The sequence below is a fragment of the Lithobates pipiens genome, unplaced genomic scaffold (assembly GCF_037356315.1).
Source record: "Lithobates pipiens isolate NorthernLeopardFrog02 unplaced genomic scaffold, aLitPip1_a1.2 Scaffold_22, whole genome shotgun sequence".
Classification (NCBI taxonomy): Eukaryota; Metazoa; Chordata; class Amphibia; order Anura; family Ranidae; genus Lithobates; species Lithobates pipiens.
The window spans coordinates 92,510,202-92,532,459 of record NW_027507784.1 but is presented as its reverse complement, the minus strand read 5'-3'; the positions used below and the strand labels follow the sequence as shown (position 1 = coordinate 92,532,459).

General features: G+C 41.7%; 1 protein-coding gene across 2 annotated transcripts in view; it reads right to left on the bottom strand.

The window, feature by feature from the left end:
- LRP2 (LDL receptor related protein 2) overlaps window positions 1–22,258 on the bottom strand; it is a 348,324-nt gene that overhangs the window by 174,523 nt on the left and 151,543 nt on the right. For both annotated transcript variants that reach the window (XM_077447895.1, XM_077447894.1), the window contains exons 17-22: window positions 19,144–19,336; window positions 17,297–17,422; window positions 14,117–14,247; window positions 7,154–7,291; window positions 2,802–3,083; window positions 1,788–2,027 (exon numbers count right to left, since the gene is read on the bottom strand). In XM_077447895.1, coding sequence (XP_077304021.1) covers window positions 1,788–2,027; window positions 2,802–3,083; window positions 7,154–7,291; window positions 14,117–14,247; window positions 17,297–17,422; window positions 19,144–19,336 — 1,110 coding nt within the window. The remainder of the gene's footprint in view (window positions 1–1,787; window positions 2,028–2,801; window positions 3,084–7,153; window positions 7,292–14,116; window positions 14,248–17,296; window positions 17,423–19,143; window positions 19,337–22,258) is intronic.

The following is a 22,258-nucleotide window of genomic DNA, read 5'->3' as shown; positions in this document are numbered from 1 at the left end:
CTGATGAATGCACATGTTCCTCCAGTATTTTTTGATAACATACTGCATTCATCTTGCCATCAATTTTGACCAAATTTCCTGTACCTTTGTAGCTCACACATCCCCAAAACATCAGTGATCCACCTCAGTGTTTCACAATAGGAATGGTGTATTTTTCATCATAGGCCTTGTTGACTACTCTCCAAAGGTTGTGTTTATGGTTGTGGCCAAAAAGCTCAATGTTGGTCTCATCCCTCCAAATGACTTTGTGCCAGAAGGTTTGAGGCTTGTCTCTGTGCTGTTTGGCATATTGTGAGTGGGATACTTTGTGGCATTTGCATAGTAATGGATTTCTTCTGGCGTCTTGACCATGCAGCCCATCTTTCATCAAGTGCCTCCTTATTGTGCATCTTGAAACAGCCACACCACATGTTTTCGGAGAGTCATGTATTTCACCTGAAGTTATTTGTGGTTCTTCTTTGAATCTCAAACAATTTTCCTGGCAGTTGTGGCTGAAATTTTAGTTTGTCTACCTGACCGTGGTTTGTTTTTAACAGAACCCCTCATTTTCCACTTCTTGATTAGAGTTTGAACACTGCTGATTGGCATTCTCAATTCCTTGGATATCTTTTTATATCCCTTTCCTGTTTTATACAGTTCAACTACCTTTTCCCGCAGATCCTTTGACAATTCTTTTGCTTTTCCCATGATTCAGAATCCAAAAATGTCAGTGCAGCATTTGATGAAAGATGCAAAGGTCTGTCAGGAGTCCAGAAACTCATTGACCTTTTGTACACACACACTAATTACAAGCAAACAGATCACAGGTGAGGATGGTTACCTTTAATAGCCATTCAAAGGCCTTTGTGTTAACATTTTTAACATTGTTAACAAAGGCCTTTGTGTGCATCTTATCAGGCCACAATCACCAGGGTGTGTAAACCTTTGATCAGGGTCATTTGGGTAGTTTCTGTTGTCATTATGATTTAAAAAGAGTAAACACAGTTGATTGATAATAAATGACTTCAGGGGTGTGTAAACTTATGAGCACAACTGTACATTAATTGGGCAACAATGTTGGTGCAGTCACCCTACAGAATTCAAAAGGATGTCTACAACATCCTACAACACCCTTAATTAATTCTTCTGTTGAATTATAGAAACAAAGTTCATTCCTGCTTCAGACCGATTCACCTCAAATGTATTTTCCTAAAAAATGTTTCTGAAAGTGTACAGAAGCTGTATCGGCCCTGATTTACTAAAACTGGAGAGTTCAAAATCTGGTGCAGCTGTGCATGGTAGACAATCAGCTCTAACATCAGTTAGTTCCGTTATCTTTGACAACAAAAAAAAGAGCAGCACCACATTTTGCACTTTCTACTTTTAGTAACTCGATTCCATTATGTGGTCAGATTAGCTTTAGAGATAAATAAGGGAAAGAAGAAAACCCGCTCCAGGCATCTGTTCCTGAATATCACCTTCCCTGCCAAAGGGTGCTGACTCAGTATGCATGGTGCATATGAGCAAAAATAAATACGGATAGCCGCACTCCAAGAAAATTCCTTTATTGAAGATTCAGTCCATACAAAAACAGGATACCGCATTTCATATCGCTCTCACTGGTGCTTAATCATAGCTAGAGCAATGTGAAACACGTAAGAAGTTTGCATTTTATCCTGTTTTGTATGGACTGAATCGTCAATAAAGGAATTTTCTTGGTGTGCGGCTATCCGGATCCATTTTTGTTCATAAATCAGGGAACTTAGGGTTCTGCAGAGCTAAGGTCATACTGGAAAATGGGTACTTACTGCAGTTCACCTCATCGGATCCATCTCCACAGTCATTATCGGTATCACAGAGCCATATGCGAGGGATGCAGTGGTTATTACCACAGGTGAAGTAGCTGCCAGGACACGATTGAGGACCCTGGGTAGGACAGCTTTGCTCATCGCTGCCATCGAGACAGTCATTGTGTTTATCACAGCGCCAGTTCTGAGGAATGCATTGCCCATTACGGCATCTAAAGGCTCTGGAGGAACATGTGCTGTCTGCAAGAAGAAACAAGGACTGACACTGATTAATGTGACAATAGATTGCCTTACATTCAAGTCTTCCTAAACAAAAACTATAAATGACTTTAGTTCAATTTTATTCTAATATTTTTTTTACTGAATGATTAAGAACAGATGTTCTATATCTTTTAATGATTTGTGTTATTAAATTTTAATTTTACTTAACACAGCTTTTACATAATTAGTCCTGCCCCATACATTCAGCTAAAAACCTAAGTCAACAAAATCTTGAGACTACAAGGATATTACATAAATCCAATTCTTATGTAACACTGTGGAATGGTAATGCTCACAATTCTCTTAATTTAGAAGCATTGTTTTCCCTTTGATGTAAAATTAAAAATGAAAACAGGAAAACATTTTATATGTAATATTACGATGAGATCCATTCCAACAGGAATGCGCACAATGGAGGAATTTTAACAAATTTGCAAAAGAAACAACCCTAAATGACATTGTACATCCTTAAATGTTCCATGCTTACATGTCCAGTGTCATCCAGAGCATCAACTATATTCCTTGGGACCCAACAAATTCTTTAGGAAAATGTCCTTCAATTTTTAACTTTTCCCTACTTTTGTTGGTATTCTAAATTTTTCTGGGATGCATCAAATAAAGGCTTTTTTGGACATCATTTAAAAATGCACAAAAAATGAAACATGATCTTATGTTGGTTGTTATGGCGTTTCCTTAATAAATAAAGGACAGTGATTCTTATTTTTAATGATTATTACACAGTCTATTACTTACTTAGTGATCCACAGCCTTGCTCGTCACTATTGTCGTGACAGTCGTCAACCCCGTCACAGCGATAATAACCTGGTACACACTTGCCGTTGGCACAGGCAAATGAATACTGTCCACACTGCAATGTTGGGGGTTCATTTGATGGATCCTCCACACAGATGGACTGTCCAGAACTCAACTTCCACCCATAGGGACAGCCGCACACCCGCTGATAGTTAGGAGCTGGGAAACAAAAATGACTGCAATCTCCATTTGGATTCGTTGGTCGATTGCAGGGATTTGATCCTGGGATAAACAAAAATCTATTATTATTTATATCCCAAAGTTAATTATAATGTTACCAATATAAAACAGACCTACAGACAAAAATAAACTGTAGCTAGCTTTATTTTTATTCTCCAAAAAAATATAAATGAAAATGTGTATACAGTTGTTTAACATGTAGCACTTATTCCCATAGGAGCCACTGAAATTTTGCCCAGGTTCTTCCCTTATGGATTGCCCCACAGCCAGGTACACAAACACAGCCACACTTTTCCTTCATAACCAGTCTAGGGGTATTGTTTATGTTGTCCTTCTCTAGGTACTTATCAAGGACTCATTTCTGCTAGTTAAATGGTTTGGTTTATTTCTAGATATGTGCGATTTTGTTACAAAATTAAATTCAGACAACATTTTTGCTATTTGTAGATTCTGAGGTATACAAATCTCCGAATCACAATAGTAGGGATGGGCTGAAAACACCCCCGGTTCAGTTTGCACCAGAACACCTCAAACAGGCAAAACATTCTAGCAAACATTCAAAACCTATTAAAATCTATGAGACACAAGCATGAAAAATCAAAAGTCCTAATTTTAAAGGCTTATATGCAAGTTATTGGCATAAAAGGTGTATGGGGACCCGAGTACTGCCCTAGGGGTTTTTATAACAATCGTTTTCAGGAGCAGTTATTTTAATGATGCTTAAAGTGAAACATTAAAAATTAAAGATTCCTTTAAATATCGTGCCTGGGGTGTCTGCCCGTAAAGTGGAGCATATGTGCGATGTGTAGAACATGCCGAAGCAATAATTACATTCTAAAGGAAAAAATGTAATTCGAACTTGCTTGTGGCTGTAATGTATTGCCGTCTCCCAGCAATATAGATGAAAAATCAATGAAAAAAATGGCATGGGATCCCCCTTTAGTCCATACCAGGCACTTTGGGTCTGGTATGAATTTTTAACAAATTTGTAAAAAAGTTGGTGTGGGGTCACCCCCCCAAAATCCATGCCAGACCCTTATCCGAGCATGCAGCCTGACAGGTCAGGATGGGGGGGGACAAGCGAGTGCCCCTCCTGAACCATACCATGCCACATGCCCTCAACATGGGGAGAGTGCTTTGTGGTCCATGTTGATAGGGACAAGGGCCTCTTCCTGACAACTCTGGCCAGTGGTTGTCTGGGGCCTGTGGGCAGGGGCTTATTAAAATCTGGAAGCACCCTTTAACAAGGGGGCCCCCAGATCCTGCCCCCCCCCCCCATGTGAATGGGTATCGTGTACATTGTACTCCTACCCTTTCACCAAAAAAAGTGTCAAAAAAGTTAAAACCACAAGAGACAGTTTTTGACAATTCCTTTATTTAACCGGTTCCCGACTGGTGCACACCGATGTACGTCGGCAGAATGGCACGGGCAGGCATATTGGCGTACAGGTACATCCAATCTTTAATGCCACCCTGCCATCGCGAGCGCGCCGCCGGCGGCGCACTCGCGTGCCGGTCAGGACCCCGTGAGTCCGGTCGCGGGTCCCGCGGACTCGATCACCGTGGGCATACTCGCGATCGTCTCACAGGGCAGCTGAACGGAGAAATGCCGTTATAAACAGCATTTCCCCGTTCTGCCTAGCAACTAGTGACGCTGATCTCTGCTCTATGTGATTGGAGAAGAGATCAGTGTTCACTAAATGAAAGCCCAGCCCCCCACAGTTAGTAACACACCACTAGGAACACTTAACCCCTACATTGCCACCCACTGGTTAACCCCCTTCACTGCCAGTGTCATTTACACAGGAATCACTGCATTTATATAGCAGTGATTGCTGTATAAATGACAATGGTCCCAAAAATGTGTAAAAAATGCCCGATGTGTCCACCATAACGTCGCAGTCACAATAAAAATCGCTGATCGCCGTCATTACTAGTAAAAAAAATATATTAATAAAAATGCCATAAAACTATCTCCTATTTTGTAAACGCTATAACTTTTGCGCAAACAAATCAATAATCGCTTATTGCGATTTTTTTAACCAAAAATATGTAGAAGAATACGTATTGGCCTAAACTGAGGGGAAAAAAAAATTTAGATATATTTTTGGGGGATATTTATTATAACAAAAAGTAAAACATAATGTTTTTTTTTCCAAATTGTCGCTCTATTTTTGTTTATAGCGCAAAAAAAAAACGCAGAGGTGATCAAATACCACCAAAAGAAAGCTCTATTTGTGGGAAAAAAAGGACGCCAATTTTGTTTGGGAGCTACGTCGCATGACCGCGCAATTGTCAATTAAAGCGAAGCAGTGCCGAATCGCAAAAAGTGGTCTGGTCTTTGACCAGCAAAATGGTCCGGGGCTGAAGTGGTTAAAAAAAAAGTGTCCCACGATGTACATGCATTGTGTCAAAGCCAAGAGACAGCAGTCGCCAGGAGGCCTCCCATCAAGGCAGAGATTTTTTAATTTTTTTCTATTTTTTGGGTCCATTGGGTGGCGTGATTGAAGATGAATGTACATCGCAGGACACTTATTTTTTTTTTTTAAATAAAGGAATTGTCAAAAACTGTCTCTTGTGGTTTTTACTTTTTGACACATTTTTAGGTGAGTGGGTAGGCGCACAATGTACCCAATACCCGATACCCATTCATATAGGCAGGAGCGGAATCTGGGGACCCCCTTGTTAAAGGGGGCTTCCAGATTCCAATAAGCCCCCCTCCCGCAGACCCCGACAACCACCGGCCAGGGTTGTCGGGAAGAGGCCCTTGTCTCCATCAACATAAGGACAAGGTTGTTTTGGGGGCACCTCCCCATGTTGAGGGCAAGAGGCCTGGTATGGTTCAGGAGGGGGGCTTTTCCTTGTCCCCTCCCTTTCCTGGCCTGCCAGGCTGCATGCTCGGATAAGGGTCTGGTATGGAATATACTATATATGAAATGGAAACATATTGCAATAAATACACTAAGGTATAAAAGTGAAATAAGATGATGATTCCTACTTAATAATCTTGGGTTGGATGGAGGTGGATTAATCAGAATATTGCAATCATAACATAGCAAATGAATTCAAAATAAATTTAGTTCCATTCGTCATGTTATGATTCAGAGATTCTGATGGATTCACCTCCATCCAACCCAAACAGAGTGAATAAGCAATATCCTGAAATAAAAAATTTGTTAAAGCGAATATACAGCAGACAATTTCTGAAATATGAATTGATTCGGAATAATGAATATACAAAATTAATCCAAATATGCAAAACGAATTTGACTGTATGAGACAAATTTAAAAAGGAATCATTCTACCATAATGAAACATAACAAAACAACTAAAAATAACATAACAACATGAGGCAGTATATAACAGCTACTATAGCATGTCTGCAATCTCTGGCCATTCTTTTAGTATGTGCATAATCACTGACAGTTTTATGTATTATTATACACACAGAAAATGATATGCACTTTGGTTATTTCAGGGACCGCATTTGAGGCCACTTTAGCAAGCAGGTTGACCACCAGTGATCTGGAGTGTCACAGTTTAGGCAATGTCGCTCACTGGTCTGCTCCATCTAAATGCTCTCCAAGCTTTTTCGTTAATACTATAGGGCTCCTATAGGGCTTGGTTTCCACCACCAAAGGAAGCATAAGATGTTGCCAAAATTAGTAACTTTTTCAGGGCTTCAAATACAATTTAATATTTACCGTCTGATCAACTTTTAAATAAAGCTGCTGTTTATCTTCAACCCACGCTTTAAAGGAAACCTGTTCAGAAATGATATCTTGTATCCTCCTCTCAAAATGGTGTTTCCCTGACTATTATACTGATATAATAGTTTCAGTAAATTCTGAGTATCTTTCATTGAAATCTCCAGTACTTGGAAAAAGCAGCACAATTGCAGGAGAATTAGACTTGCTATATGTTTGGATGCTACAGACAAATATTTAACATGGTAGAACCCTGAGTGAATTTTTAATCCACTGTAATATTAAAGTGGTCACTGGCAGAGCACTATGGAAGCATTATTTTGTTCCCTTTATGGTTATCGTTATTCTTCGATTTTTGAAATGCCCTGTTATCAAGTTAATTTCAACCAATATAAATTCCCTTACCTATTTGGATATCGGCATCAAATGATTTTACATGTGCAATATTATTGATTCCTCTACGAATAATTGTCATCTCTCCTCCATCGTATTTCCTAACGCGCACTATTCCTTTAAGCCTCCAGTCTGTAATATATGCATAACCTAGACAAAATAAAGAGAATTAAATGTGTGTACTGGTGCCGCTAGAAAATATGACCTAAAATATGAAAAAAATTACACAAACCGATACATTTTGTTTGTTATAAGTTAAAGAGGAAGTAAACCCTGATGGATTTACTTCTTCTGTGTTTCCTGCAAAGGTGAAGCATAATGAGCTACTATGCATCCATTAAGTGTCACTTACCTGACACAGGAGCCAGCGATGTCACCGCTGTCCCCTCTTGCACGGAGCGTCCATCTTCTTTCCGGGTATCATGGCTCCGGCACTGTGACTGGCCGGAGCCGCGATGCAGTGATTGCAGTGCCTGTCTTTTTGCAAATATCTCCTAAACCGTGTAGGTTTAGGAGATATTTCTTGGGCCTGCAGGTAAACCTTAATCTAGGATTACCTGTAGGTCAAAGTGGTCTGTAAGGGTTTACAACCACTTTAACCAGCCATTGTAAATGCATTTATTTTAGTTTTAAATGAGTGGGGAAATGTTAGATGCACTGTTTTGTTTCTATTACTAGCTGTGTCTCTGCTGAGGAGATCTGTCTTCACTTCCTAGATCAGAAACAGTCAAGACCTGGTGTGAGCTAAACTTCCTGTTCTGCTACCTGCAGAACTCTCTCCATGGGGTTGATTTACTAAAGGCAAATAGACTGTGCACTTCGCAAAGTGTAGTTGCACTCAGCAAGAGCAGTTGCTCCAGAGCTTGGTAATTGCATACCTCCCAATTTTTTGAGATGGGAATGAGGGACACCCATCAGCAAAAGTATGCAGGCATAGGACACACCCCTTGCCACACACTCTTAACCACTTAAGGACCGCTGCATGGCAATGTACGTCATCAGAATGGCATGTACAGGCACAAGCACGTACATGTACGTGCTTGCCTTCCAGCGGGTGGGGGGTCTGATCGGACCCCCTCCCACTGGATGCGGTGGTCCATTTCGCTTCACGAGCGATCCGGGATGAGGGGATGGCCGTTGGTTTCTGGCCATCCCCTCTTGATCGCTCCTGGCGAATGAGAAGCTTCCTCCCGCTGTGTATAGTAAACACAGGCAGGGAGGAAGTGATGTCATTCTCCTCGGGGCGGTCTTTTTGACCGGACTACGAGGAGAACACTGAAAGTAAGTGCACCAAACACTACACTAACATGTAGGCACACATAGGCACACAAATCCCCCCGGATCACCCCCCCGATCGCCCCCCCTCCCCCTCCCAGTCACAGTGTCACTGATTGCAGTGATCATTTATTTACTGATCACTGCATTCAGTGTCAGTTGTGACAGTAAAAACTGTCAGGGCAGTTAGTGTTAGGTCCAGGGTAGCCCCTTACCCCCCCCCATAAAGGTTTAACCCCCTGATTGCCCCTAGAGTTAACCCTTTCACCCCCTTTTGCCAGTGTCACTAAGCGATCGTTTTTCTGATCACTGCATTAGTGTCACTGGTGCCGCTAAGTAGCTAGTTATTTTTTTAGGTTCACCGCCAGGTTTTTATAGCGCTAGGTACCCCCATATACTACCCAATAATGGTTTTAACCCCCTGATTGCCCCTAGTTAACCCTTTCACCCCCTTTTGCCAGTGTCACTAAGCGATCGTTTTTCTGATCGCTGCATTAGTGTCACTGGTGCCGTTAGGTAGCTAGTTATTTTTTTAGGTTCACCGCCAGGTTTTTATAGTGCTAGGTACCCCGATATACTACCCAATAATGGTTTTAACCCCCTGATTGCCCCTAGTTAACCCTTTCACCCCTTTTTGTCAGTATCGCTAAGCGATCGTTTTTCTGATCGCTGCATTAGTGTCACTGGTGCCGCTAAGTAGCTAGTTATTTTTTTAGGTTCACCGCCAGGTTTTTATAGCGCTAGGTACCCCCATATACTACCCAATAATGGTTTTAACCCCCTGATTGCCCCTAGTTAACCCTGTCACCCCCTTTTGCCAGTATCACTAAGCAATCGTTTTTTCTGATCGCTGCATTAGTGTCACTGGTGCCGTTAGGTAGCTAGTTATTTTTTTAGGTTCACCGCCAGGTTTTTATAGCGCTAGGTACCCTGATATACTACCCAATAATGGTTTTAACCCCCTGATTGCCCCTAGTTAACCCTTTCACCCCCTTTTGCCAGTGTCACTAAGCGATCATTTTTCTGATCGCTGCATTAGTGTCACTAGTGTCGCTAGGTAGCTAGTTATTTTTTTAGGTTCACCGCCAGGTTTTTATAGCGCTAGGTACCCCCATATCCTACCCAATAATGGTTTTAACCCCCTGATTGCCCCTAGTTAACCCTTTCACCAGCGATCACCGTATAAGTGTCACTGGTGACGCTGGTTAGCCAGTTAGTTATTTAGGCTCCCTGTCAGGTTTTTATATAGCGCCAGGGACCCCCATATACTACCTAATAAAAATGTGAACCCCCTGATTGCCCCTAGTTAACCCTTTCACCAGTGATCACCGTATAAGTGTTACGGGTGACTCTGGTTAGTTAGTTTGCTTTTTATAGCATCAGGGCACCCACCATTTATTACCCAATAAAGGTTTAACCCCCTGATCACCCGGCGGGTGATATCAATTAGGTTTTAGGGTCAGGGTCTGCATCGCCCCAGGCAGCGCTAGGTTAGTGCCAGTAACGCTAACACCCACGCGCAAAGCATACACCTCCCATAGTGGTATAGAATCTGAACAGATCAATATCTGATCTGATCAGATCTATACTAGCGTCCCCAGCAGTTTAGGGTTCCAAAAAAACGCATTTTTAGCAGGATCAGCCCAGATACCTGCTAGCACCTGCATTTTGCCACTCCGCCCAGCCCACCCAAGTGCAGTATCGATCGATCACTGTCACTTACAAAACACTAAACACATAACTGCAGTGTTCGCAGAGTCAGGCCTGATCCCTGCGATCGCTAACAGTTCTTTTTGGTAGCGTTTTATATTTAAATCCGGAAGGCAGTGCTTGGTTTTCGGGGCCCCGTACGTGGCTAGGCTCCCAAAAAGTCCCCCACATGTGGTATCCCCGTACTCGGGAGAAGTAGCAGAATTTATTTTGGGGTGTAATTTCACGTATGCCCATAGCATGTGTGAGCAATCTATCATTTAGTGACAACTTTGTGCAAAAAAAAATAAAAAAATTGTAATATTCCTGCAACTTGTGGCAAAATATAAAATATTTCATGGACTCAACATGCCTCTCAGTAAATAGCTTGGGGTGTCTACTTTCCAAAATGGGGTCATTTAGGGGGGTTTTGTGTTATTTTGGCATTTTATGGCCTTCGAAACCGTGATAGGTAGTGAGGAGTGAAATCAAAAATTTGCACCCTTAGAAATCCTGAAGGCAGTGATTGGTTTTCGGGGTACCGTACGTGGCTAGACTCCCAAAAAGTCCCACATATGTGGTATCCTTGTACTCAGGAGCAGCAGCAGAAAATATTTTGGGGTGCAATTCCACATATAACTATGGCATGTGTGAGCAATATATCATTTAGTGACAACTTTTTGTAAACTTTTTTTTTTTTGTGTCATTATTTAATCACTTGGGACAAAGAAAAAAAAAAATATTCAATGGGCTCAACATGCCCCTCAGCAATTTCCTTGGGGTGTCTACTTTACAAAATGGGGTCATTTGGGGGGGGGGGGGGTTGTACTGCCCTGCCATTTTAGCACCTCAGGAAATGAGATAGGCAGTCATAAATTAAAAGCTGTGTAAATTCCAGAAAATGTACTCTAGTTTGTAGACGCTATAACTTTTGCGCAAACCAATAAATATACGCTTATTGACATTTTTTTTACTAAAGACATGTGGCTGAATAAATTTTGCCCTAAATGTATGACTAAAATTGAGTTTATTCGATTTTTCTTATAACAAAAAGTAGTATTTAAATATAGTAGTAGGTAAATATATTTTTTTCTCAAAATTTACGGGTCTTTTTCCATTTATATCGCAAAAAATAAAAATCGCAGAGGCAATCAAATACCATAAAAAAAAAAACTCTATTTGTGGGAAGAAAAGGACGCAAATTTTGTTTGGGTACAACATTGCATGACTGCGCAATTACCAGTTAAAGCAGTGCAGTGCGAAATTGTAAAAAGACCTCTGGTCCTTAGGCTGCAAATTGGTCCGGGGCTGAAGTGGTTAAAGGAGAATTATACAGACAAACAAGATTGGTTAAACCCACAAGTGCTTTTCTTACCACTACTATTCCTTTATATTGCCTTTTGGAATTTACAAATGCAGTCATTTATAAATCAGATGAAAGGTTTAGCTCTGGAAAACACTTTTGTCTAGATAAAAAGTGCATTTTATATACATCTATATAGATCAGACCAAAATGAGGGACAAATGAGGAGGAATGAGGGACAGAGGGACATTGCGCCAAATCAAGGACAGTTGAGAGCTATGTAAATGAGCAGAAGCTCTACTGAATTCCACCATTCAATCATGTGCAAGCAAAAATGCAGTTTTTTTTTAATTATTTTCCTTGCACGTGATTGGGTATACTTTGCAAAATGAAGGTTTACCTCATGTACTAAGCTCTGAAGCAACTGCACTTGCAGAGTGAAACTACAGTTTGCAAAGTGCACAGTCTATTTGCCTTTGCTAAATCAACTCCCATGTGTTCCTCTGGAGAGACTAATAGAGGGTTGGTGGCAGTGTCAATGGGGATGATTTACTAAAGGCAAATAGACTGTACTCTTTGCAAACTGTAGTTTCCCTCTACAAGTGCAGTTGCTCCAGAGCTTAGTAAATGAGTTAAAGCTTCACTTTGCAAAGAGTACCCAATTGCATGCAAGGAAAATAAAAAAACAGACTTTTTGCTGCACATGATTGGATGATGGAAGTCCGCAGAGCTTCTGCTCATTTACTAAGCTCTGGGGCAACTGCACAGTGCACAGTTTATTTGCCTTTAGTAAATCAACCCCAACATCTCCCCAGATAAATCTTCACTGGAAAAGACAGAAACCATTAAAGTGGAGTTCCACCCAAAAATTGAACTTCCGCTTTGGGGGAAGGTGACCCCCTGATATGCCACATTTGGCATGTAATTTTTTGGGGTGGAGCGGATGCCTTTTTTTAGAGGGTTCCATCTCCCACCTCCTCCCGGCACACCGTGGCATCGGAAAGGGAGATCACCCCTCCCTTGTGGCAATCATCTGGGACACGTCACAGGTCCCAAATAATTGCCCGGCCAGTCACGGCGCGCGGCATGGCTCGCCTTATCTTGCACATGCACAGTGGGTGCCCGGCTGTGAAGCCACAGCCGGGCACCCACAATTACAATGCCAGCGCCGCTGAGAGGAGGAGGAGATGAGCGGGGCTTTGTTCCCCCTCATCACTGGACCCTGGGACAGGTAAGTGTCTGATTATTAAAAGTCAGCAGCTGCAGTATTTGTAGCTGCTGACTTTTAATTTTATTTCTTTAAGTGGAACTCTGCTTTAAAATGGGCTACAATCTATGAAGTCAGAGGACACTTTAGTATTTATTTACCGTAGGAAAATAGACTGCACTTTGCAAAGTGCAATTGCACGCTGCAAGTGCACTTGCTTGAGAGCTTAATAAATGAGCAGAATCTCTGCTGACTTCCATCATCCAATCACATGCAAGCAAAAATGCAGTTTTTTTTCCATGCACTTGATTGGGTACGCTTTGCAAATTGAAGTTTTGCCTCATTTACTAAGCTCTGGAGCAACTGCACTTGCAGAGGGCACAGTCTATTTGCCTTTAGTAAATCCACCCCAGCGTTTTCTGGCCCAGTGACTTCACTGTCTTTAATAATAAAAAACAGAAATCTGTCACAGGGTGGTTTCTGTGGATACACTCAAAAGTCAAAAAACCAATTGCCACGTCCTTGTCATGACTGAAATTAAGGGAAAAAAAAAAAGGGATGGGGGAAGGGGAAGGAAAACCTACACACAAAAAACCTCAAAAAAAAAGTGTTGGTTATATTGGACTTTTTAGGCAAATTTTTTAATTAAATATACCAAAGCAAAAAGTAAGAAAAAAGATATATTCAAAAATATTTATTTATAAGAAAAGATTTTTTATATAAAATAAAAAACTAAAAAAGGGGGTAAAAACATATCAATTGCTGCTTTGTATCCTGTCTGTGTTAATACATTCTAAACAATATCCATATCCATTTCTATTAGTTATATATACCCAAAGGATGACAGGTTGTACATTGATATTCAAAAATAAAACAGGATTACACTAGACAAGGTATCAATTACAGAACTAATCTCAGATATATTCTGGCGCTCTACATGTTTCGCGTTTTAGTCAACGCTTCTTCAGGAGCTTTAACAATTTTATTTCTTCATGGGGGCACCCCAAAAGGGAAGGAAGGCAATGAGAAAATATTTTTCTCGGTAAATAGAACGATTTTCACTTCGACACCACACTTTCATATGTATAGGAGCCTGCGATTATCATGAGGGCTTCAGATATTTTGTAGTGTGAGACAGCGAAAAAAGGGGGGTAATATTGCACTGTGTTCTCTTGAATTCAGATAGCCAGTTCCTATAAGATCTCCAAGTGAGTAAAATGAAGGCGACCTGTCCCAAATAGTTCAAGGGTTACAGGGGGACCTCATAGTCTCTTCAGTGTCTTCCTCTGTCGGGAGGTAGGACCGCTGAGCAATATTACCCCCCTTTTTTCACTGTCTCACACTACAAAATATCTGAAGCCCTCCTATACATATGAAAGTGTGGTGTCGAAGTGAAAATCGTTCTATTTACCGACAAAAATATTTTCTCATTGCCTTCCTTCTCCTTTCTGCATATTAATAAATATTAATAAATAAATATTAATGAGGTTAGTCATCTTACCTCCATAAATTGTAAGTCCAAATGGCTGAGTCATTTGTGTAATCCGACTAAGAGTTTGCCTGTCTGAACCATCATAGTTGCTGTGTTCAACTTTATCAAAGAAAGCATCCACCCAGAATATTCGCAATGAGCTGTAACAAAAGAAAAACAAAGTCTTGTTTTAAAAAAAATAATATAGTTTACTGGGTTGGGAATCACTATTGAGATTATTTTAAATATTGTACTGATGATTTGATATTAAGATACAGTGTAACCTCGGATTGCTAGTAACACGGTTAACGAGAGTTTTGCGATACAAGCAATTATTTTTTTTAAATCCTGACTCGGTTTACGAGTGTTGTTTCCCAAAATGAGCAGACTTCAAGCCTCTGTGGTGTGCAGTACCACATTTGGACAGAGGTGTTGGGCGACGGAGACACTCGGAGCCGTTCAGAAATACTCGGGAATACTCGGGAATACTCCATTCCTGAGTGTTTCCAAGCCTTCCCAAAGGGTTTCCAAGTGCATCCGAGCGGTGTCCGGGTATTTTCAAGTCTCTCCGGTGCCCCCCCCCACCTCTGGCTACAAATGCTGTATTGCATGCAATAGAAGTCAATGGGGAATGAATTATCTTTGTTTCCATTGACTTCTATGGGGAAACTCGCTTTGATATGTGAGTGCTTTGAATTAGAAGCATTCTCCTGGAACGGATTATGCTTGTAATCCAAGGTTCCACTGTATATACAAAGAAAAAAGGATGCAATATTTGTAGTTTGAAATTTCAGTTGACTTAATAATCAAAATATACAACAATTCTATGTAGGCTTCGCAACAGTTTTGAGTGATCTCTGCCTTTTATCAAGCTACCATAGTGATAAAGGTTGAGAAACGCTCAAAACTGTTGATAAGCTTACATTGAATTGTTGGACATTTGATTATCAAGTAAACTGAAATTGCAAACTACAGATATTGTGTCCGTTTTTTCTGTCTGTGTGGATTGAAGGGGATGGAATGGAGCCTGCCTGAAGTGCCAAGCTAGACTGGAAGCTTAAAGCGTTTGTTACCCCAGCACTTCATATTCCTGATATGCGGTTGCTGTACCATGTACTTGTATGAGGAAAGTATCCTGTTCTCTTTGTATTGCTTCCTTTGTGTGAAATCTCTGGTGTTCCTGCCAGTCTGGGGCAGCACAGTGGTGTAGTGGTTAGCACTTTCACCTAGCAGCAATAGGGTTGCTGGTTCAAATCTCGACCACAACACTATCTGCCTGGAGTTTGCATGTTCTCCCTGTGCCTGCGTGGGTTTCCTCCAGATACTCCGGTTTCCTCCCACACTCCAAAGACATGCTGGTAGGCTAATTAGACCCTGTCCAAAAAAAATTGGTCATAATATGTGTAGTTGTATGTCAATGTTGTAAGTGTGTCGGGACTCTACAGGTTAAGGAACACATAAATAGCTGTAGATGGACACCGGTGGCAAGAAAAGCACCCTGAGGCAATTCAGTTTGTATAGGTAGCGCTATACAAGTCATTTATTCAGTCTGTCTGCTTTGCTATTACAAACTGACCACACTAAGCAGGAGAACACACTGTGGTCAGTTTTCTAGCTATGCTAGGAACTCAGTGTGCTCTTCTCCAATATATATAGATAGATATATACAAAAATGTTTTGCCTTTCATTTTTACTTTAAACTAAATGGGTTGTTTTACAAAATGATTGTTTATAGTCACTTTAAGATCAAACAAGCTGCAGCTCAGGTTCTTATTGAGCACTGATAGGAGGCACTAATGGGCACTGATAGGTGGCACTGATGGGCATTGAGCACTATTATGCTGCACTGATGAGGAGGCACTGATAGGTGGCATTGATGAGCACTGATAGGTGGCACTGATAGGCACCACTGATCATCTGCACTGATAAGCGGCAATGATGAGCACTGATAGGCAGCACTCATAGGCTGCACTGGTGGGCACTGATAGGTGGAATTGATGAGCACTGATAGGTGGCACTGATAAGTGACATTAATGAGCACTGACAAGTGCCACTGATAGGCGGCAGTGATAGGCAGCATTGATGAGCACTGATAGGCTGCACTGATAGGGTGGGCTTAATGAGCACTGATAGATGGCACTAATAGGCATCAATGATAAGCACTGATATGCTGCACTGATAGGCTGCATTGATGAGCACTGATAGGTGGCACTGATGGTTATTGAGTACTGATAGGCAGCATTGATGGCCACTGATAGGTGGCATTGATGAGCACTGATAAGTGGCACTGATGGGCACTGATATGCAGTATTGATGGGCACTGATATGCTGCACTGATGGGTACTGATAGGCTGCATTGATGAGCACTGATAGGTGGCACTAATGGGCGCTGATAGGCAGCATTGATAGGCACTGATATGCTGTACTGACGGGCACATATATAAATTGCGTTTTATAGTTGGCCCCCCTACTTGTGTCCCTGTTGCCCCCATGTGCCTGCCTAAATATGAAAGCTGGAGACACCACTGTTTACAATAAACTAATAGGCATATTTATAAAGCAGTGAATGTGACATTTAATGTGTTACAATACACAGGAATAATTCCTCACCAGTGAATTTTTGGTGAATGTTATATTCACCCCTTTATAAATATGCCCCAATGCACATTTTTTATAAAAATACAGGATAAAATTAAGAGATTCAGATTTAAAAGTAATTATGATTTTAATGCAGAAATATTGTGTACTAATTTTGAGAATGCAGGACGTTGTTTAAAATGATACTACATTAAGTCTAGATGGAGACTTGCGCTGTGCCCCAGTGAAGTATTTAATTCTCATCCTGTGAAAGAAGACCACATTTTTCCATACATTTTTAGTAATCTGTCACCGGTTGTCGCAGTTAACAAGTAGCTGAAGCAGAACAGTAAACAAGTTCTTTCAACTGCACCATAAAAATAGTTGTCAATAGATAACTCTGAACCTGGGGAATGAAGAATCCATATGGTGGCTTCCACCTCTTGAGTCAGCCTTAATGCATCATTGCCAGGATAGGTTTACGTTGACATGCTTCACAAAACATTAGAATAAATTAACTCTGGAATCAATAATTGTGCATATAACAGAGCTTGCTGTACTGTACACCAACCAACTATACAGGATGAAACATTTGTATATTCCTTCGACAATTAACAGTTATCAGTGAATTACCCCCAGTCCATAGCTAAACCATTAGGCCATCCAAGAGATGAGTTCACTATTGGTGATGCGTGAGATCCATCACACCAAGACCTCATGATTTTTGCTGGTCGATACCAATCAGTCCAATACAGAAACCTAAGCAAACAGAATAAAGCATACAATATAAAACTGCATATTACATGTTCTAAATGCATTCCTAATTCTGAGATTCTTTGAGATACAAAAGTAAGAATACTTTCACAATGGTGCGTGGGCCGCGTTAGCAATAAAGCCACCCAGAAGCCTGGACCGACAGCTGGCTCAGCCTCTCAGTGAGGCCCACTTCCTGGCTATTGGCTAAGAGCCCCTGAATATTCAAGGCAACCCCTCCTAGCTTCCACCCACTAACTTCTAGACCATTATCCAACCGTTTCACAGTCTGCTTCTGCTGCTGAGAAAAGCTATCCCTGATGTAGGAACTACCATATTTATCGACGTAGAACACACACTTTTTTCCCCTGAAAATAGGGGCAAATCACGGGTGCGTGTTATACTCTGATAGTGTACCTCGGAGGGGAAGGAGGGAGACGAGCGCTTCACCGAGCCATCATATCCTGTTTACTCGGCTCTTAATCGGCTGTAACGTCACACACAGTCCTGCCTCCGTCACCGGCATTGAACCAGTGTTCTGTCTATCACCAGAGCTGGTCCAATGCCTATGGCCAGGGCGGGACTGTGTATGTGACTGCCGACTAAGAGCCGTGTAAACAGGAGATGACGGCTTGGTGATTTCCTGCGCTGCATTGATGAGAGATGGTGAGGCTACAGATGGGCATTAATCAGGCAGCTGAGTTAATGGGAGATGGACTGCAGATGGGCACAGATCAGGCTGCATTGAAGCTGCAGATGGGCACAGATCAGGCTGCATTGAAGCTGCAGATGGGCACAGATCAGGCTGCATTGAAGCTGCAGATGGGCACAGATCAGGCTGCATTGAATCTGCAGATGGGCATTAATTAGGCTGCATTGATGCTACAGATGTGCACTAATCAGGCTGCATTGAGGCTGCAGGTGTGCACTAATCAGGCTGCATTGAGGCTGCAGATGGGCACTAATCAGGCTGCATTGAGGCTGCAGATGGACACTCGTCAGGCTGCATTGATGGGCACTGACCATTATTTTGCTTCAAAGTGGTTTATTTTAAAAAAAAAAGTTTTCCTGAAACTTCCCTCTTAAATTGAAGGTGCGTGTTGTACGCCAATAAATACAGTATATTGAATTTTAACCCTTTCACTCTGGTTCTCCTGAAACTTGGACTTCATCGATTGAACTTGTTTTTTTTTTTTTTTCAATTTTGATATTTCAGTTTGATAAATTGAAAAGATTCCAGAAATATGTTTCCAAATATTTTACAATTTTACCATTATTTGTACAGGCTAATGTGCTCCAGTCTTAGGATAAGTGTGGCTATAGGAGATAAAACAGAAAGGATAGCATTTCATTGGAAGTAAGACACCACCGGCTGTATCTATTGTATAAAGTAGAACATTATATCTCAGCTGGAGACAGTAGCACTTTAAAGTGAAAAATGTGTCAGCGAGCCTGACTCTCCTGGCTTTGTATCAGTAAAAGAAAATGTTGTTAGAAGACTGAAGTTTTAAGGATAACTTTTCTGCATATTCCCGCTGAGCAAAGTATTACTTTACAGTCTTCTCATCTGCCAGCAACTGAGACACAGACAGCTGGACGTGAACCATGCAAGATCAGGAAAAAGAAACAGCAAACATCCTTCATTAATTCTGCTTGTGATCAGTGCAATCAGGTTAGGAAAACACAGACCTAGAAAGAAAAATAAAGAGAAGGCAAGATTTGTTTACCCCATCACTGGATGCACCACGATTGAGCGAGGTTGATTTAAATTCTGGATAATGGCTCTTCTGGATTTGTCTGCCAGCCTCATGACACTGATACTCCTGTATCTTGGGTCTGTCCAGTAAAGGTTTCTGGAGATCCAATCAAATGCCAGATCTTCCACACCTTCCACCCTGTTGGCTGTGAGGATTTCCTTACCTAAAGCACAAGAATTGCACTGTAGCATATATTTTAAAAGCATATTCCAACTTTAAAAAAAATAGTAATAAATTCACCTATTTTGAAAAAGGAAAAAAAGTGAATTTTTTACTCCATTCTGCAATGGAGTACTCCGGTTTCCTCCCACACGTCAAAGACATGCTGGTAGGTTAACTGGCTCCTGTCTAAATTGGCTCTAGTATGTGTATGTATGAGTGTAAGTTAGGGACCTTAGATTGAAAGCCTCTTGAGGGCAGGGACTGATTTGAAAGTACAATATATATGTAAAAAGCTGTATAAATGGACCGCGATATATAAGTAAATAAATAAATAAATAAACATGATCAGAGGTCCATGGTACAATGCACAAAATCTTGCAGGCTATTCCTCCAGCCCCAGGTCCATTCCAAGGTAGGTATGTGCATGAAGTCTAGGGGTGCCTGAATAAGGAGTAATACTTACCTTATTTCTTGCTCCAGAAGAGTCTCCCAACTAAGTGACCAGCAGTGGCGGCTGTTGGATTTTTATTTGGGGGGGTGCCCTGGGAGGACTGTCGGGACATCAAAGCCCCACACTTACCCCATCTAGGAAGTGGGCAGACAGCGTGTACCGATGTACAGCGGCTTTCTTCCTCCTCCTGTGTTGTGGATTGTGGCGGCTTCTGCCGTGCATCCCTCTTTTCCTTCTCCTAGGCATCCGATAGGATCACCTGACCTTTCAGCCAATCGAGAAACAGGTATCAGACCTGATTGGCAGAGAGACGATTCAGTGTTAGAAAAGCGAATATTTATTTGCCTTTCTAACACACCTGGGTGGGCTCCGAGCACAATGCTCTGAGCTCCAAGTCTACCCTATTTTGAAGCCTATTAGAGCTTATGACTCTAATCAGGCGCTTCAAGAAAACACCCCCGTCAATGTAATTTAAGCGTCCCGTGTCCTGGAAGAGGCCGGATGCATGAATAGGGGTGGCCACGACGGCCAAGGATAGATTCATGCTATGCATGAATCTATTCTTTATTCATAGGGGGTGGCGTGGATAGAGAGGGTGGTGCCCGTGCGCCCTCAATGGACGGGCTGCCCCTGGTGACCAATCCTGCAAAGCCTCCACTTTAAGGTGCTCCTGTCTGCAGTTGTATGCCTGTAATCTCCCCATACAATGCAAGGTTATTAGCCCTGAATTGTACATGATGACACACGGATTGCTCACAGAATGGAACTTTGGAGAGAGGAGCAGAACTTTGCAGCAGTGGTTAGGGTGAGTAAAACTGTCTGTTTCTTTACCTCCTAAACGTAATGAGCATTCATAGGTGTGTGCAGCCTATTGCATTAGGATATGCACCCCAAAGCTCAAACACACATGCCTTTCTCTGCAGCCTCAGCTGCACTGGACAGTAAATGAATGGGAAGTGCTCTGTGCTGAGTGGCTTCCTGTTCATTCACACAACACAGTTTACTATGCTTCACAAAGAATGAACACAGTGAGTGTGTTTACTGTGTTAATTTAATAAAGATAGGGGCCGGTAAATGACATATTGACTAGCCCTTTGCTCTGCTCTCCATCCTGAAACATCCCCTGCAGCCGTCGAGGGGAGAGGAGGGAAGCCAGAAGCACTGCTGGTGGGGGGGCAACATGAATGAAGCCTGGATAGTAGAGGGAATCAGCACCGCACAGAGTAATTAGGGTGCGCCCAGGCACACCTGGCACAACCTCTGTGCACGCCTATGTGAGCGTTTACCATTGCAGTGCAGGGTGGGCCCACTGCAAGGGTAGATTGTTTTCAAATTCCTGGAGTTGTATTTTAACAACTTGTGAGATAACATATTCTCATAGAGCATTGTTTTCAAAGGGTAGGCTGACTCATAAATTTCTATGGTAAAGAAGCAACAACAAGTGCCAATATGGCTGTCCCATGTACTGTACATATACACAACAAAAAAGATTAAAACAGCAAACACAATTTTTAGTGCTCATGCACACGGACGTTTTAAAAAACTGGCTGCAAAGCTAGCTCCGACGCCTGGAAAAATCGTTGTTAAAAACTCGATTTTTACCGCGTTTTGCATTGCCGTTTTTGCACGTTTTTCAGCGTTAGCGTTAAGTAGCGTTTTTTAAGAAACACATCTCTTGGCTATAGCACTCAGAAAACAAAGAAAATATGTTGCGCGTTTATGTGCGTTTTTGCGTGTTTTCCCGCGATTCACGTTTTTACAGCTCTAGCTCCACGCCACGGAACGCACTGGTCCTGGGTTTTTTTTACAGCTTAAAAACGCCTATGCCATTTGCAGCTCAAAAACACCTAGGTGGGCATGAAGCCATAGACTAACATGGACAGCTGTTTTTAAGCTGCAAAAAAAGCTCAAAAAAGCGGCTGTAAAAACGTCCGTGTGCATGAGGCCTTATATATAAAAGCAGATATTTAACATTAGTTATGTTGATTTTTTTTACAATTGTCTGTAAAAAAAAAACACCGTGTTTAAAATACATTGGGGTTGATTTACTAAAACCACAGCGTGCAAAATCTGGTGCAGCTCTGCATAGAAACCAATCAGCTTCCAGGTTTGATTGTCAAAACTAAGTTGAACAAGCTGAAGTTAGAAGCTGATTGGCTACCATGGACAGCTGCACCAGATTTTGCACTCCAGTTTTAGTAAATCAACCCCACTAACTTTAATAAGGGGTAAAAAATAAAAAAAACACCAGAAACATTGCACTCCTCTAAGTAAGTCATATTACTCTGATTAAAGGGCAGCCTAATAGCCTTGTGCCAGTGTTCACGGTTTCTTTTGAGAAGTTATTTCACGCCAGATTCTTGTTGAACATGTTTTGCTTTCTCATCCCTTTCTAATCAGAGCCTCGGGAACCTGCAAAGTCTACCAAGCTGCCTGGTCTGAGCCGTGCACACTGTGCAAAGCCTCGTACCC